This window comes from Drosophila pseudoobscura, chromosome 3 (genome assembly GCF_009870125.1).
Source record: "Drosophila pseudoobscura strain MV-25-SWS-2005 chromosome 3, UCI_Dpse_MV25, whole genome shotgun sequence".
NCBI classification, from domain to species: Eukaryota; Metazoa; Arthropoda; class Insecta; order Diptera; family Drosophilidae; genus Drosophila; species Drosophila pseudoobscura.
In genome coordinates, this window is record NC_046680.1 from 10,353,355 (window position 1) to 10,366,786 (window position 13,432).

Here is a 13,432-nt window from a genome sequence, read left to right on the forward strand (position 1 = left end):
CGTACGAATATCTGCCTGTCATGAATAGCAAATGCCTCCACCGAAAAAGGTTGATTGAACAGTTGTCAGCCAGGAAGTGCGGCAGGCAGAATTCGGGGCGTAAAGAGTTGGCCAGAATGAGGCCGGTGATGAGGGAATACCCTACAGGAGAGGAGACATATGTATGATCCGATTCCCTGCTCTCCTCCAACCGAACTCCCTCCCGGAACCTATCCACCATTCAACTATTACAAATATTAACAAATGTACCTAAGTACATATGTCACTGGATAGACAAATACTGATTCGACTCGAATGCAAATGCATTTGCTAGCTCTCTGGCTAAAAGGCCGGCCACACATGGCGTATGCGCAATATTTGCAGCAGCATTTCGTAATGGAAAACCGCGACAGCTGTGGTGCTGCTGTGCTGCAACAAAAGAAATGCCTAAACTACTGTTGCCGCTGCTGCCGGGCAGGGGAAGAAACATAAAAATGCCATTTCACATGGCTTTCAATTTATTAATATTTTATGCAGCCAAGCGTAGCCCTGTGTGGCACAAAAAGTGGGCAAAATGGCTGTGCTTTGGCAATTCAAGCGTAAAATCTGCATTACTCATACGCCGCATACCAAGGCGGGGGATGCCCGAGTCCCCACTGACCTATACCACCTGGTTATGCCGTTTACCTGGCGGCGCATAAATTGCACATGACATACGCACCAATGGCCAGGCCTGACAAGGCACAAAATAAATTTCGCAGAAAATTTGACTTTTGTTTCCATGATACCTCCACCCCCCGCAGGCGGTTCCAAACCGCAGATTGGATGGTACACCCGTCCCTCCGCATCAGCGAAGTCGCCTCATTATGGAGTCGCCGAAAACATATTTTCGCATTCATCACGGGCCAAAGTTTACGAAACCCGAGAATGGGAAAACAGCCTGGCATCCTGGCATCCTGGCACATAATTGAAGCACATCGCAGACTCGTTTATTACTCAGCTCAGCCATCTCTCCGGCCATCATACATATGCACATATACAGGCCCGGTGTATGGTGTACGGTGCGGAGTTTTATAGGTCTGCTCTGGTTTTTATGGCAGCCCAGCCAGCCTCGTTCTGCGAAATATTCGCACAATTAGCGAGAGGGAAAGTTTGAATTGTGTTTTTGGGCCAAGCTGAATATGAGCCGTCGTCTCCCAAAAGGGGTAGGAAATAGCAGTGAATGAACACCCAATTATACAGCCACCCCAAAAGCAAGACTGGAATTCCACTCTCCATCCTGCCGCTGGCTTAATTATTTCAAGCACAAAAAAGCACAGAGGTAGCAGTGAAAGCGTGCAAATTAAATAATAATTTAATGGGAAAATCCCCTCATTTATGGTCTGTTTTCACCGCGCAGGTGTAGTCCCATCCATCGGGGCAGCATTTGACCCGTGGAGTGCAACCGCTAACTGTCTAAGACTTAATTCGCCGACAGATCTGTGCAGTAGCCCGATCAGATATCTCAAAAAATGAGGCAGGCTAACCCCGTGCAGACTTCAATAGAAGTATGTTCCACATCGAACTTTTAGACTCACCTTTGAAGGAAGTCTCCCCATAGGGTTTCCAAAGACCCCAGTCAAGGAATGGAATCTTCATCTGCAGAGACTCGAGATATATTTGTAAAACTGTCCAGTAATAGGGTTGTAAAAATAAACGTACATTTTAGTATATTTGTAAGAGTCAAACGGTACATATATTTGATCACACTGATCGTTCGAAAGGTAAGCCTGGATGCACCCACACCGTTACCAACCGAAATTGAAACGTAAAACACATCACCGAATCCCGAACTGAAGGGTGTCGTGTCGTGTTTGAAAAAGGGGTGGAACATGCATTAAACAAACAGCTGAGCCTTTTGTGTTGACTCATTAACGCACAGACTGGCGGTGGGCGGAGAGGAGAGGGAAAATTGCGAAGGAAAGCTAGCGAAACAACAGAAATGAAACATCAGGCAGGAGCATGAGCAGGAGCAGGAGCTTCTCTTGTTCCGTGTCCATCCTCCACTCGTCCCGCTTCAAGTGAAATAAATACCCCAAAGTCATAAAAACCAAACAAACAACAACAACAATGTACAGAAGAACTAGCGACGGGCGCGTGACACGAGAATCGCTGACACACAACACGCTTCGCCAGCCAAAGTGGGGTTGCTTCGCGACGCGAACTGGCACTTTCTGAAGACTCCCATCTCTACCGGTGCTGCCATTGCCACCCCTCCCCAGGACAGAGGCCACGTCTGGCAGGCAGGCAGGCGACTCGACGACACTCGACTTGACTCGACTCGACTCGAATGCCATCGTGTTGGAGCCGGGAGCTGGAAACCCCGGCTCATTGTGGAGTAACAATTTTCATTTTCAACGCCAAACGCCAAGCGCAGGGCGCAAAAAACGCATAAAATTTTACGAGTCGAGCTAAGCAAGAGGGAGGGAGAGAGGGACAACACAGAAAGGAAAGCGATATAGCAATAGGCGGGGAGGAGAGGAGAGTGCGAATGCGAGTGCGAGTGCGAGAGTGAATCCTGGTCCGGGTTGGTTACGAGTCCCTCGGTAAAAGTTTAGCTTTCGTGTTGGCCATAAAATGCCTGACAGGGCTTAGGAATGCAGTTGATTTGGAATGGAGTCTGGCGAGAAACTCTTACGCTTCAATGGAGTTGGCAGCCAGCCCTTTGGGGAAAAGTCCTCAGATCCGATCCACAGAGTCCATTTGGGGGATTTGCGGCCGTTTCTGCTGCTGCTGGGGCAAGGGTTACTCCGAGAGCGAAAGAGAGCGCGAGTGCGAATTGTGTTCAGGTGATGTTTTGGTCTTTATCGTCGCTCTCGTCGTTTATTGAGTCGCTTTGCATTTAGCTTGTGCCAAAAGCTTCCGAAGCTTCCTTTTATAGCCATAACGGTTAAGCGGCATTAGCTACCGCTCCCACTCTCACTCCCACTCCCGCTCCTTTGTTATGCCAGAACGAGATTGCAGCAGTGACAAAATTAGCGGTAAATGAGCAAGGTTAGTGGGCTGAGACTATGAAACAGAGAGAGGGAGGAGAACAGTGGGCGTAGGAGCAGGAAGTAGGCTCTGACAAAATGCCAGTGGCGGGAGAGAAACTTTTCTTTTCCACGGGGCATTTAAGTTCAATTGGGTAATTTGGGAGGTGGTCGGCACCAAGGGGGAAGGGGCAGATATGGGCTGTCATTTGCAAAACTGTAAACCGTGTAACGAGACATCCTCTGAGAATTGAGGTACCAGAAATGTTCAGAGATTCCTTTAAAAATACTTCAAATACCTTTAAAAATTGACTAATTAACACTTTACCGCCCCCGGAGAGACAAGCGAGAGCGACAGAGGCCACAGGAGGATAAATAGGGTACGCCACTTAACTCATTACTGATTTATTCATAATGTTTGATTAGCCACTGAATCATTTCTTACAGCCCCCTACAACCTTTGGACACAGCATTAAACGGATTTCGGCCCCTTAGCCTTGAATAAATATTCCCAGAAAACGTTAAGCTTTAACTACAGCAAAAGGTTAAGAGAAAGAGAGTGTACATAGTGGGAGAGAACGTCTAGCAGAAGGGCAAACAAAAAGTAACTGTAAAATTTAGCGCTATGTCAACACATTCCAACAGGCAGAGCGGAACCCAGGGACACTGCCTCACTCTCTCTCCGCTCCCTCCCATCACTTCAACGGAAAGAGCAACCATGTGCAAGTCCCGGACCCGAGGACAATGCAACTCAAGTGTTCAGCCACCTAGCAAGGAGTGATTAAAAGAGGTGAGGCCTTGTTCCGCCTTTGGACATTCCTTACAGAGGACACACTACTGGAAAAAGAATTCAACAAACACTTCTTTGTTAGTTCTATAACGACATGGATGTTGTAGACCCTTGATCAAATTGCCACCTTTTAAAAATACACCCTGGCAGAAAGGGAGCGCACTCCCATATGATTGCGAGCAGCCAAAGGAAGACCTTAATAAGTAGCCTCAACATATATGTAGTTCTTCCAATCCCAGCTTCCCCCTTTGAGCAGCAGACAGAAGACATTCGTCCACTCTCCCCACCCGCCGCACATCCGTGAAGCAGAGAACTTTCTCTTGTAAGCTGGTGGCAGCCGCATACAAATTATTTTGGCCAAAAGTTTAACTCAACTGCAAAGAATTTTAAAAAGTTTCACGCCATCGCATCTCTGCCTCTCCATTAGGCAGAAATTGTCTTGGGAAGGGAGGGAGCTGATAAATTAAGACGCTGCCGGAGCCACAAATCATTGAATTGAACCGCAGTGCGACAGGGACCGAGACTGGAACTGGTGGGACGGAGACAGCCCCAGGCTCAGCTGCTGCTTCAATTCAATCTGCCATCGATTTGCCCCCAAAGGCGACACATGTGGCAAAGCACGGCTCCTCCCAGCTACCAGCTCCCTACTCTCCTACGTTTATCTTTTTCCTTATTTGTGCACCCTCACAAAGAGTACAAAGGGTATTATTATTTTCACATCTCAGACTTAATAAATCATATATGTAGCTGGATTAGGAACTGGTAGGAGCTCATCGAAATATGTATCTCAATCAGAACGGAAGATGGACCTGGAAGGGTATCTAAAGCCTCGGCCCCAACAATATCTCTTCGGTTCTGTTTGTAATAAAATTTGCTGGGAACTTTCTTGTTGCGGCTCGGCTGTTTCTTGTCCTGAATTTTAATAAACTTTTGACTGGAGGCAGCGTAGGGACTGGGACTAGGGCTAAAGGGTTTTTTTTGTTTTTTTTTTTGGCGACAACCCACACGATCTTGGTCGAGTGAAAAGTTGTCAGCTTAAGCATTTTTATCAATAAGAAAAATACTTTTCCCGTAGCTCCTTCCCCCCAAAAGAAACTTGCGTCTTGGAAACTTGTTTTATAATCCTGTTTAGTCCTGCCCTGGTCTGGCACTTGCATTTACTTGGCAATTACTTCAAGTCCTGATTTAATTGAATGCAAATGCAGAAACAGCAACTGAAATAGGTCCTCCGCGACCCCAGGGATTTGGTGGAGGAGGAGCTGCTGGCGCTGTCGAGACGCTCCAGCAGCAGCAGCCATATTTTATGCAACAGCAACAGAAAACTGCAACTGAGATGGCAGCTGAGGAGCAGCCAAGGAGCAGCAGACCCCCAAACCACCAATCCCAGTGTGCTTGTGGGGTGCCATGCCCTGTCTGTGTGTCTGTTTTCTGGTTCTCAAGTTGCATAATTTTGTTTTCCTTTCAGAGCAGGGGCCCGCGCCCCACGTTGGCTCCGGCTCAGGTCCTGGCCCATTCGTGAGCACCTTCTTGGCTGCATTCATACTTTTTCACACCCTTTAGGATTCCTTCGAGCATGGCATGTGTGTGCACTGAAAGAAACCCGTGACTTTAACAAAATATATGGACATTTAGGAAAAACTTGTGCGTTACATTAATCGGATGATAGATTATAGATATCCAAGGATCGATGGATCATTAAGGGTATCAAGAGTCCGCCTTCCATTGTGGCTTTTCTGCAAGTGTGGGTGTGTCTGCTCGTGAAAGCAGTTCAAGAGGCTGCCAACTGCCAGCTCGGAGTTGCTCCTGTTACCATTTGCCCTGATGAATGGGGGGATACGGTGTCCTTACTACGGCTTCTGTTCCTCATTTCATGTGGCGAGCATTCTGCCATCTCTTCATCTGCATCTGAATCTGAATCTGACTTCTGCACATGCACATGCTTTTTTAAAGCAATTTAAATTAACAGCAATGGCGACATCCTCCTGCAGTAGAATGGGCCTGGAGAGTCCCTGTGTGCGGACTGGATGGGATGTTGTGTGTGAGTGTGTTTGCTCATGCCTCGCGGGATTTGGTGGCTTGGAAGGGGGAACAGGAGACTGCGAACCCGGGGACGACATGCAATTGGAATGCAATTTGTTATGGGAAGTTAAGTCTCCACTTGTCAGTTAAGTTTACGCTTGGCTGTTTGCCCGTTGTCGTCCTCGCAGGTTGCCATCCAGCTATGTGTGCTTGCCCCTGGATCGTGGCACTTGGCTTTTGTACACCTACTCCATACTCCCTACTCCCTACTCCCTACTCCCTACTCCCTCCTCCACGCTGCCTGTCTGCACCCTATACTCCCCACAGGACAGTTAAAAAATAATTAAAGTATTTAAATATTTAAATTAATTTGTGTAAATTAAAAAAGCCCTTTTGTAATTGGTCTGGAACCCATTGGCCGTCGTAGCCGCCGAGCGAATGAGTGAGTGATGTTTGGTGGAAGCTGTCTCAGCTCCTTCCCCCACCCCATATGTTTCCCTTCCCCCTTTGATAATGCCCAACTCGGAAAACAATTCGAAACTAACAAACCAAGTAAACACCGCCAAAAGCAACAACAAGCGGGAATCATCCAAACGCAGAGCACGCAACTTTTTACTGCTGGCGCCAGTTCCGGCACCCACTCCGCCTTCAGTTGGGACTTTATAGCCGTTTACTTTGACATATCGCAGCGGACTTAACCGGGCCCGTCCCGTCTAATGGAGCTGAAGGCGCTCCAGCAGAGGCGGCACTCGTGCTTCTACTCGTACAGCACGGAGACGCCTCAAATTATGCTACACATAAGCGGCAGAGTCCCGAAACGGACTCCACTCGGCAAATCAGACGATTTACATGCAGGCAAAATGTTGATTAGAAAATTAATTAAGGTTTTTACGATGGCAACCGAGGCAACCGGGCCGAGTCCGGGCTTTCGAGCTCAACAAAAACTTTCGCTCCGGCGAATTTACGACATTTTTATGACGGCCTGCCATGCGAACGGGGGAGGAGAGAGCCTGAGGCTCGTAAAAAAAGTGCGTAAAACTTTCTGTCAGTGGCAGGAGCTGGGAACAACCGGAGCAGGACCTGGAGCAGCTGATAAAGAGCCACCAGCCTTCTGTCAAGCCATTGAATGCTCCTCCTGCCGCTTCTGCTCCTGTTCCTGCTCCTGGCGCATATGCAGATGAGTTTTGGCCATAAAACCTCCAAGGAGGTTCGCTCAATAAATAAATTGCGCGCTGAATGTGTGAAGCCTTTCAGTCCTTTCCTTTCCTCTTTTTTGTGTGGGCGTCGACACGCCCAGAACTTAATGGAATGAAAGCCACGAAACATGAGAGGTTCTAAAAAAGATCTGCCTAGTTAGGCAGATCCTCGAGAGAGCAACCCCCGTGGTACAGTTGAATGCAACATCGATAGCAGAAAAAGTTCCAGCGCCAAGGGGGAGGAAGCACAATGACCGGGGAACTTGACGAAATCATTATTTCGCCTCGACATTTATTGATGCCATAAACTTGAGGATTTATGCGTTCTGGCAGCCCGCTCCTTCCACAGCACACCCCCTTTTTGGGCGAGAATGCATTCGAAACGGGGGGAAACCGCACAACAGCCAAAAACCCACCCGTTCAAGAGGACATTGATACAGGGACACAGACACGCGGCACAGGGAATCGTCCTGGCTACGTGGCCATGTCAAATTTTAGTTCGTATTTTGGCATATTGCAGCACAGTGGGACGCAGTGGGACACAATGGGACGCAGCAGGAACGAAGTCAAATAACCCATCAAGCCAGAGGGTGGAAGGGAGGGAGGAGTGGTTCCCCGATAAGCTTACTCTTCCCCCCCTCATTTCCTTATCTCTCGCCCTTACACACACAACACACACACACACACACACAACCAACACCGTGTTAATTTATTTAAATTGACTACGTGCAAAGTTTACTTACGTCTTGGACCATGCCACGCCTCCCCCCACGAACTCCTACCAAGGAGAGTTTCGTCTAAGGGCGAGGAAGAAGGCAGGGGAGTCAATGTTTGCACAAATTTCACATTTTACTGCGCTTCGTTGACGTTTTTTGTCTTCAAATGCAAACCAATTTTCAGACTGTGGACCAGGATATACGGATACGCGACTGGGATTCATATTTATCGGTTTGCCCGACAGCTCTGATGACCTACACTTTGAAGGGTATAAAGATGGTCACTTTAGCGGTGGATGCAAGCAATTATTATTAGAATTTTAATTGAACTTGTTCAGCTATTACATTCTTAAGAGTTAATTTGTTCGATAAATCATCAGTTCATTTTCGAATTGAGCGATCAGTAACCAGTACAAGTTATTTACTCAGGTTTGAAGCTCACTGATAGGCCGTATTCATCTTTCAGTAGCGCATTTGGCAAACGCTCGCGCATAAAAACTCATTTGAAAGAGTGCCTCTCACTCGACTCCCATGGCCAGCAAAGACAACAGTTGAGGGTGCTCCCAGCAGCGACTACTCCCTCCGTACAGGCCAGAGAAGCGCGTTCAAGTGCACATTGGCTGCTGGGACTATGCATGGGCACTGCTGGTTCTTCATGAGGCGAGATGCTCTGGGCTCCGGGCTCTGCCAGCCATTCGCGTGTCAACAATAAGCGCAATAACTTAAGCGTGCATTTCTGTATGGCGTGGAACGGGTAACTGAGGCATGGCATCCACATGCAGGGCAGGTAATGAATGCGTTCCTCCGTCGAGTATACCTGACAGCTAATTAACTGGCAAATGGATCTCAGCAGCGGAACAGGAGCCAGCAAACACTGGCCACTTTTACTCGAGAGCAGGGATATGCTACACCCACGGCCTCTGGTCCAATGGCCACTTGAAAATGCATTCTCGACAGCTGGTTTTCTACATTCTTTTTGGTTTACTCAGTTTAATAGATACGTACGTGTCTTTTTGTGTCTACATCTCTTCACAGCATTAAGATTTGTCTTTAGTTTTTTAAATAATACAAATCGTTTGCATAAATACACTAAACTGAATAATTTAACAGTCCGGCACACTATTAGTATCCGCAGACAAGTTAATGAACATTTCCATTATAGTTGTGTGGTTTTTGTGTATAAGGTAAATCACAAAAATTTGATCTACGAATCAGGCAAAGTAGAAAAATGATACGAGAGTATATACATAAGAAAGCTAACCATAAAGAGAATTAACTATGAACGACTAAATGCTAAACTAAACAACTAATTTTGAATGCGCATGCAGAACATGTTTGGTTGACTAGAATTGCACACGATAGCTGCTTTCGCGGCTCCTCCGATGCGCATTAGGTCAGAGGATTGTTGTGCAGGTACCTGGCCAGCAGGAGAAGACCAAACGATGTGACCATGAATATGCTGCCAGGTATTGATCGCCGTATGGGTAGATTAGGATCACGTTCGCGCTGCGAGAACAGCTCGATGTCTGCCTCGTATGTCTCGAAGTTGTTCCAGTGCAGGCACCTCTTTACTGCGTAGTCCCAGCGCCTGTAGAGCACCTCTCGACCTGCGAAATAAAATACAAATTAGTTCCATTATAGCTATGCAACAGTACTCTAGTCCCCTGCACTTACGGTTCGGTGTGGTGGTGGGTGAGAAGACGTCTGTCGGTGGAGCATACATCTTTATCGCATATTCTAGGGATACCACGCCCATGGTCACGCCGGCCGCCATCATAGCTCCCAGACCAGCTGGCGAGGCGGTATGCGGCCGTTCCAGCATATAGCCCATGATATCCGCTATGAATTGGACCAGGTGTGTGTCTTCTGCGTACTCGCCGCCGAAAGTGAGCACCGGATTCATGCACGCGTGATCCCAGTTGGGCGTGTCCCGCTTGAAAGCCTCGAGAACTTCGTAGATCTGGAAGCCGGTCGCCTCGTAGGCAGCCTGGGTGATGTTCTCCGCCGTAGTCTGACTGGAGAGGCCCAGAATTATGCCCCGAGCATCATAGCGCCAATAGGGCGCATACAGACCATGAAAGGCTGGAACAAGGGTAATCTCTGACCGTTTGGCCGCCAGACCGCATTCAGCATTGAGCATGGAGGATGAGCAGGTGGAGGAAATCATTGAGCTGTCGCCGATAAAGGTATTAAGTGATTCCACTACATTGTCGTTGGAGTTAATCTCGGTATTGATGCGCAGCTTTTCGCGTAGCCAATTTACTGTGGATCCGGCATTGGAAATGGCTCCTTCAAGACTGTAGTTGGTGCGCGCTCGAGGTCCCAGCCGGTGCGCTATTCCTGTGATCAGTCCATTCTCTGATTCAAGCTTTTCTGTGCCCGTGTGGAGTAGGACAAAGCAGCTGTCATCCAGGGTGCAGACATTCTGGCCGGCCTTAATACACAGTTGGCCCATCAAACAGGCAGGCTGCTCGCCAATTACCCCTGCTATAGGGACTCCCAACAACGGTCCGTCCAGCACGTAGCCATATATTTCGGAATTAGAACGTATCTGTGGCAGTATTTCTATGGGCAGATTGAAGAATCGGCACAGCTTTGCATCCCACTGCTGTGTGGACAGGTTCATTAGAGAAGTGTAGTGCGCATTGGTTATGTCCGTCGAGTGAACTCCCGCCTGGACGCCACCGGTTAGGTTCCACAACAACCAGGAGTCCAGAGTGCCGAAAAGGCACTTGTCCTCATTTATTGCACGTCCCACAGCCGGAATATTCTCCATCAGCCAACGAATCTTCAAGGCACTGAAGCAACCACTCAACGGGAGCCCAGTGCGTTCCCTCACATAATCCACATTCTGCTTCACGTTGTGCAGGACCCTTCTCAGGACTGGGGTGCTGCGACTGTCCGACCAACCAATGGCATTGTGCAGCGGCTGGCCAGTGTACTTGTTCCACAGCACGGACGTTCCCCGCTGATTGACAATTCCCACGGCGATGATGTCATGCGGATCGATTTCCAGTGTCACCAAGTTCTTGTACGCCGTCTACGAAGTTATTTGTTTGGGTTAGTTTCTGATGATATAACTGGTGCAAGAGTCCCCGATACGCTACCTCAATGCACTCCTGCATGTATTTCCAGATCTCCCATGGGTCATATTCCAGCCAGCCGGCCTGGTGGACGATCTGCCGCAGCTTCAGTTCATGGCAGGCCAAGACTTCGGCGTTTTTTGTCGAGTAAATCTATGGAAATAGATATTGAGTCAGCTGTCTACCCACACAGTCAGACACTCACGCGTGTGTGTGTGTGTGTTACGAGTGCGTTTTTGGCTTACCAGAAATCTGCAGTGGGTGACGCTCACGTACGCAATGCCAATGAGTGCTCCAAATCTGCCATATCTGCCGTTGTTCATATTTTGTTACCTATGCTGTGTGTGGCACACACACGTGCTGTTTGGAAATAGGCGCGCGAGCGGTGGAAAATGCTCAAGCCGTGTTTGTGTTGTTGCTTTTCGGAACGAATCAAATTAAGCCCGAGAGCGTTTCGCGAAGGGCGGTTTATGACGACAGCTGACAGAGGAACGAACTTACCCCTCTTAAGCCCCCTTCATTTAAACCACTTGAGTTAAATTGCGGAAAATAATGCTTACTCTTGTTGGTCCAACCTATCCTTTATCTTTGCTTAAAAAACTTGACCTTGAAGTTCACCTGAACTTAAATTTTCACTATTTTCGTGGAGTGTATTTGAATGCCCACTGGTCGACAATGGGTTAATGTGCCTTGTACACGATTGGAAAACGCTACTTCGATTGTAATTCAAAAACTTGGCTAGGGTGGCAGCGCCCCAGGTTTTACCACCAAGCAGTTCAAGTTGGCAGGCCTGTCAATGTGAGACTGCGCAGAGCGCGTAAGACAAAACCGAAAAACAGAGAGACGAAATAAACGCAGCGCTGTCAAACGGTTAATTGTGCACAACAAAATAACGCTTTGGAGTCGTCGCTCAAACCATTTCGGAAAATTGAGAAGAACCACAGCCTATGACAGCAATTTGAGTTAGTGACCGTCACCACAGCGAGGAAGAAGAAAACAATCGGATTGAATTAAAAGATACTCTACTGAGTATTATGATAAGTACAAAGCTGGAACACAAAATGCAACGCTATTATGCTGAACGTGAGACCACAGGACCAGAATTCGGTGAGTTTCATTTATGGATTTGCCAATACACAATACAGAGAGAGACGCGCTGCAGAATCAAACCAACCCCCAATGAAGGACAGGACGATTGTCCTGCCCGGCCGCGTCTTCCGCGCTTAGGGGTTGCTTGCGAAGAAACGTAGAAAGCAGAAATGACTGATTGACGGATTTTAACGATTTTTCCCACAAAAACAACCCACAGACGATCGCTTGATAAAACTGGTCCGCGCCAATCCAGCCATCTACGACGTCAGCCATCCGCACTATCGCCGCAATCCTGTGAGAGTCGACATATGGGATCGCATTGCCAACGAACTGGGCACCTCCTGTGAGTAATTTTTATGCGAACGGCCCCCCGCAAGCCGTAGTACTCATCCACCCACCACCCCTTGTCTTCCTACCCCACAGCACGCTTCCTGCAGACCAAATGGAAAAACATACGCTACAACTATCTGCAGGAGATCAAGGCCATTGAGACCGGCCAAGTAAATCCGAATGTGCGAAAACGACGCTTCACGGAGGATCTGTCATTTCTCCAGAACACCGCTCAAACATACAATGTAAAGAAAAACCAGACATTTGCGGCGCCCACCAATAATGGGAGCAGTGACAACGACAGCAACAGCTTTCTTTATCCCGATCCGGAGCACTTGACGGTCGATGCGTCCTGCAACTATGACATCATTGAGCTGGACAACAGTGAGGACGGATCGAATAGCGACGACAATGAAATCGTACCCGAGCTGCAGCTCATGGAGCCAAAGATGGAGGTTTCCATTGAGGGGGCCTTGAATGGCACCAATAGCAGCAGCAATAATAGTCGCAACAACACCCACTATAGCTCACCAGCCTCCTCGCCCCTCCTCACACCAATGGTGGTCATGGGCAATGGGTATGAACAGGACGAGCAAAGGCAGCAACAGCAACAGCAGGACATCAAGAACAGCTCCCTCTCAAATGGAGAAGTTACCATTGAGCCCATATACAAGTCAGGGGCCACAAGACGGCGGCCGGCGGCCAGCGATATTATGGGGAATGCAGCCAAACGCAAAGCCATGGTCGCCCCTCTGCCTAGCCTGGCGCCCATCAATGACCCCATTGAGCTTTATTGCCTCTCACTGGTGGATACTCTGCGCAGCATGCCCAGGTCGGAGCGGGAACGGGTCAAATTCGAGTTCGCAAACATTCTAAAGGACGCCAAGTACAAGGACGAGTCCTAAGGGACTACTGCCTGCGAACGGCGATCTCTCTAATCCATATGCAATACGTACAACATTTGATTTGATTATTTGATCGATTATACACACACTTTTTTTACACACTAGACTATACACCTATATATTAATCCATTTACATAGCATTTGTACTTGCTGCGTCTGTCTGCGTTTCTAGGTATAAGCTTAAGTTAACTTGTATTTATATATTTATTACCAAGAGGCAGCCTGATAAGTCCGTATCTGTTAAGTTGTATCAACAGAAATCCCAAATAAAGTGTGCACAAATCATGCCAGAAGATGACATGCCCCCATCC

The 13,432-nt window shown here is 48.1% G+C and overlaps 2 protein-coding genes and 1 long non-coding RNA gene across 3 annotated transcripts; 2 read left to right on the forward strand and 1 right to left on the reverse strand.

Moving 5' to 3' along the window:
• Positions 1–3,433: 3,433 nt before the first annotated feature.
• Positions 3,434–4,665, forward strand: LOC117183611 (uncharacterized). The gene is made up of 2 exons (XR_004468740.1): positions 3,434–3,780; positions 3,863–4,665. It is a non-coding gene; the product is annotated as an uncharacterized lncRNA (long non-coding RNA).
• A 4,012-nt stretch (positions 4,666–8,677) lies between these two features.
• Positions 8,678–11,275, reverse strand: LOC4804147 (glycerol kinase). Its single transcript, XM_001360716.4, has 4 exons — positions 11,040–11,275; positions 10,819–10,947; positions 9,386–10,751; positions 8,678–9,318 (listed from the first exon to the last, which is right to left on the reverse strand). The coding sequence occupies exons 1-4, from the start codon at positions 11,115–11,117 to the stop codon at positions 9,101–9,103; spliced, it is 1,791 nt and encodes a 596-aa protein (XP_001360753.2). The 5' UTR covers positions 11,118–11,275; the 3' UTR covers positions 8,678–9,100.
• A 242-nt stretch (positions 11,276–11,517) lies between these two features.
• Positions 11,518–13,429, forward strand: Dlip3 (Dorsal interacting protein 3). Its single transcript, XM_001360717.4, has 3 exons — positions 11,518–11,901; positions 12,104–12,229; positions 12,310–13,429. Exons 1-3 carry the CDS (start codon positions 11,829–11,831, stop codon positions 13,119–13,121), a joined length of 1,011 nt encoding a protein of 336 aa, XP_001360754.4. The 5' UTR covers positions 11,518–11,828; the 3' UTR covers positions 13,122–13,429.
• The last annotated feature ends 3 nt before the right edge of the window (positions 13,430–13,432 follow it).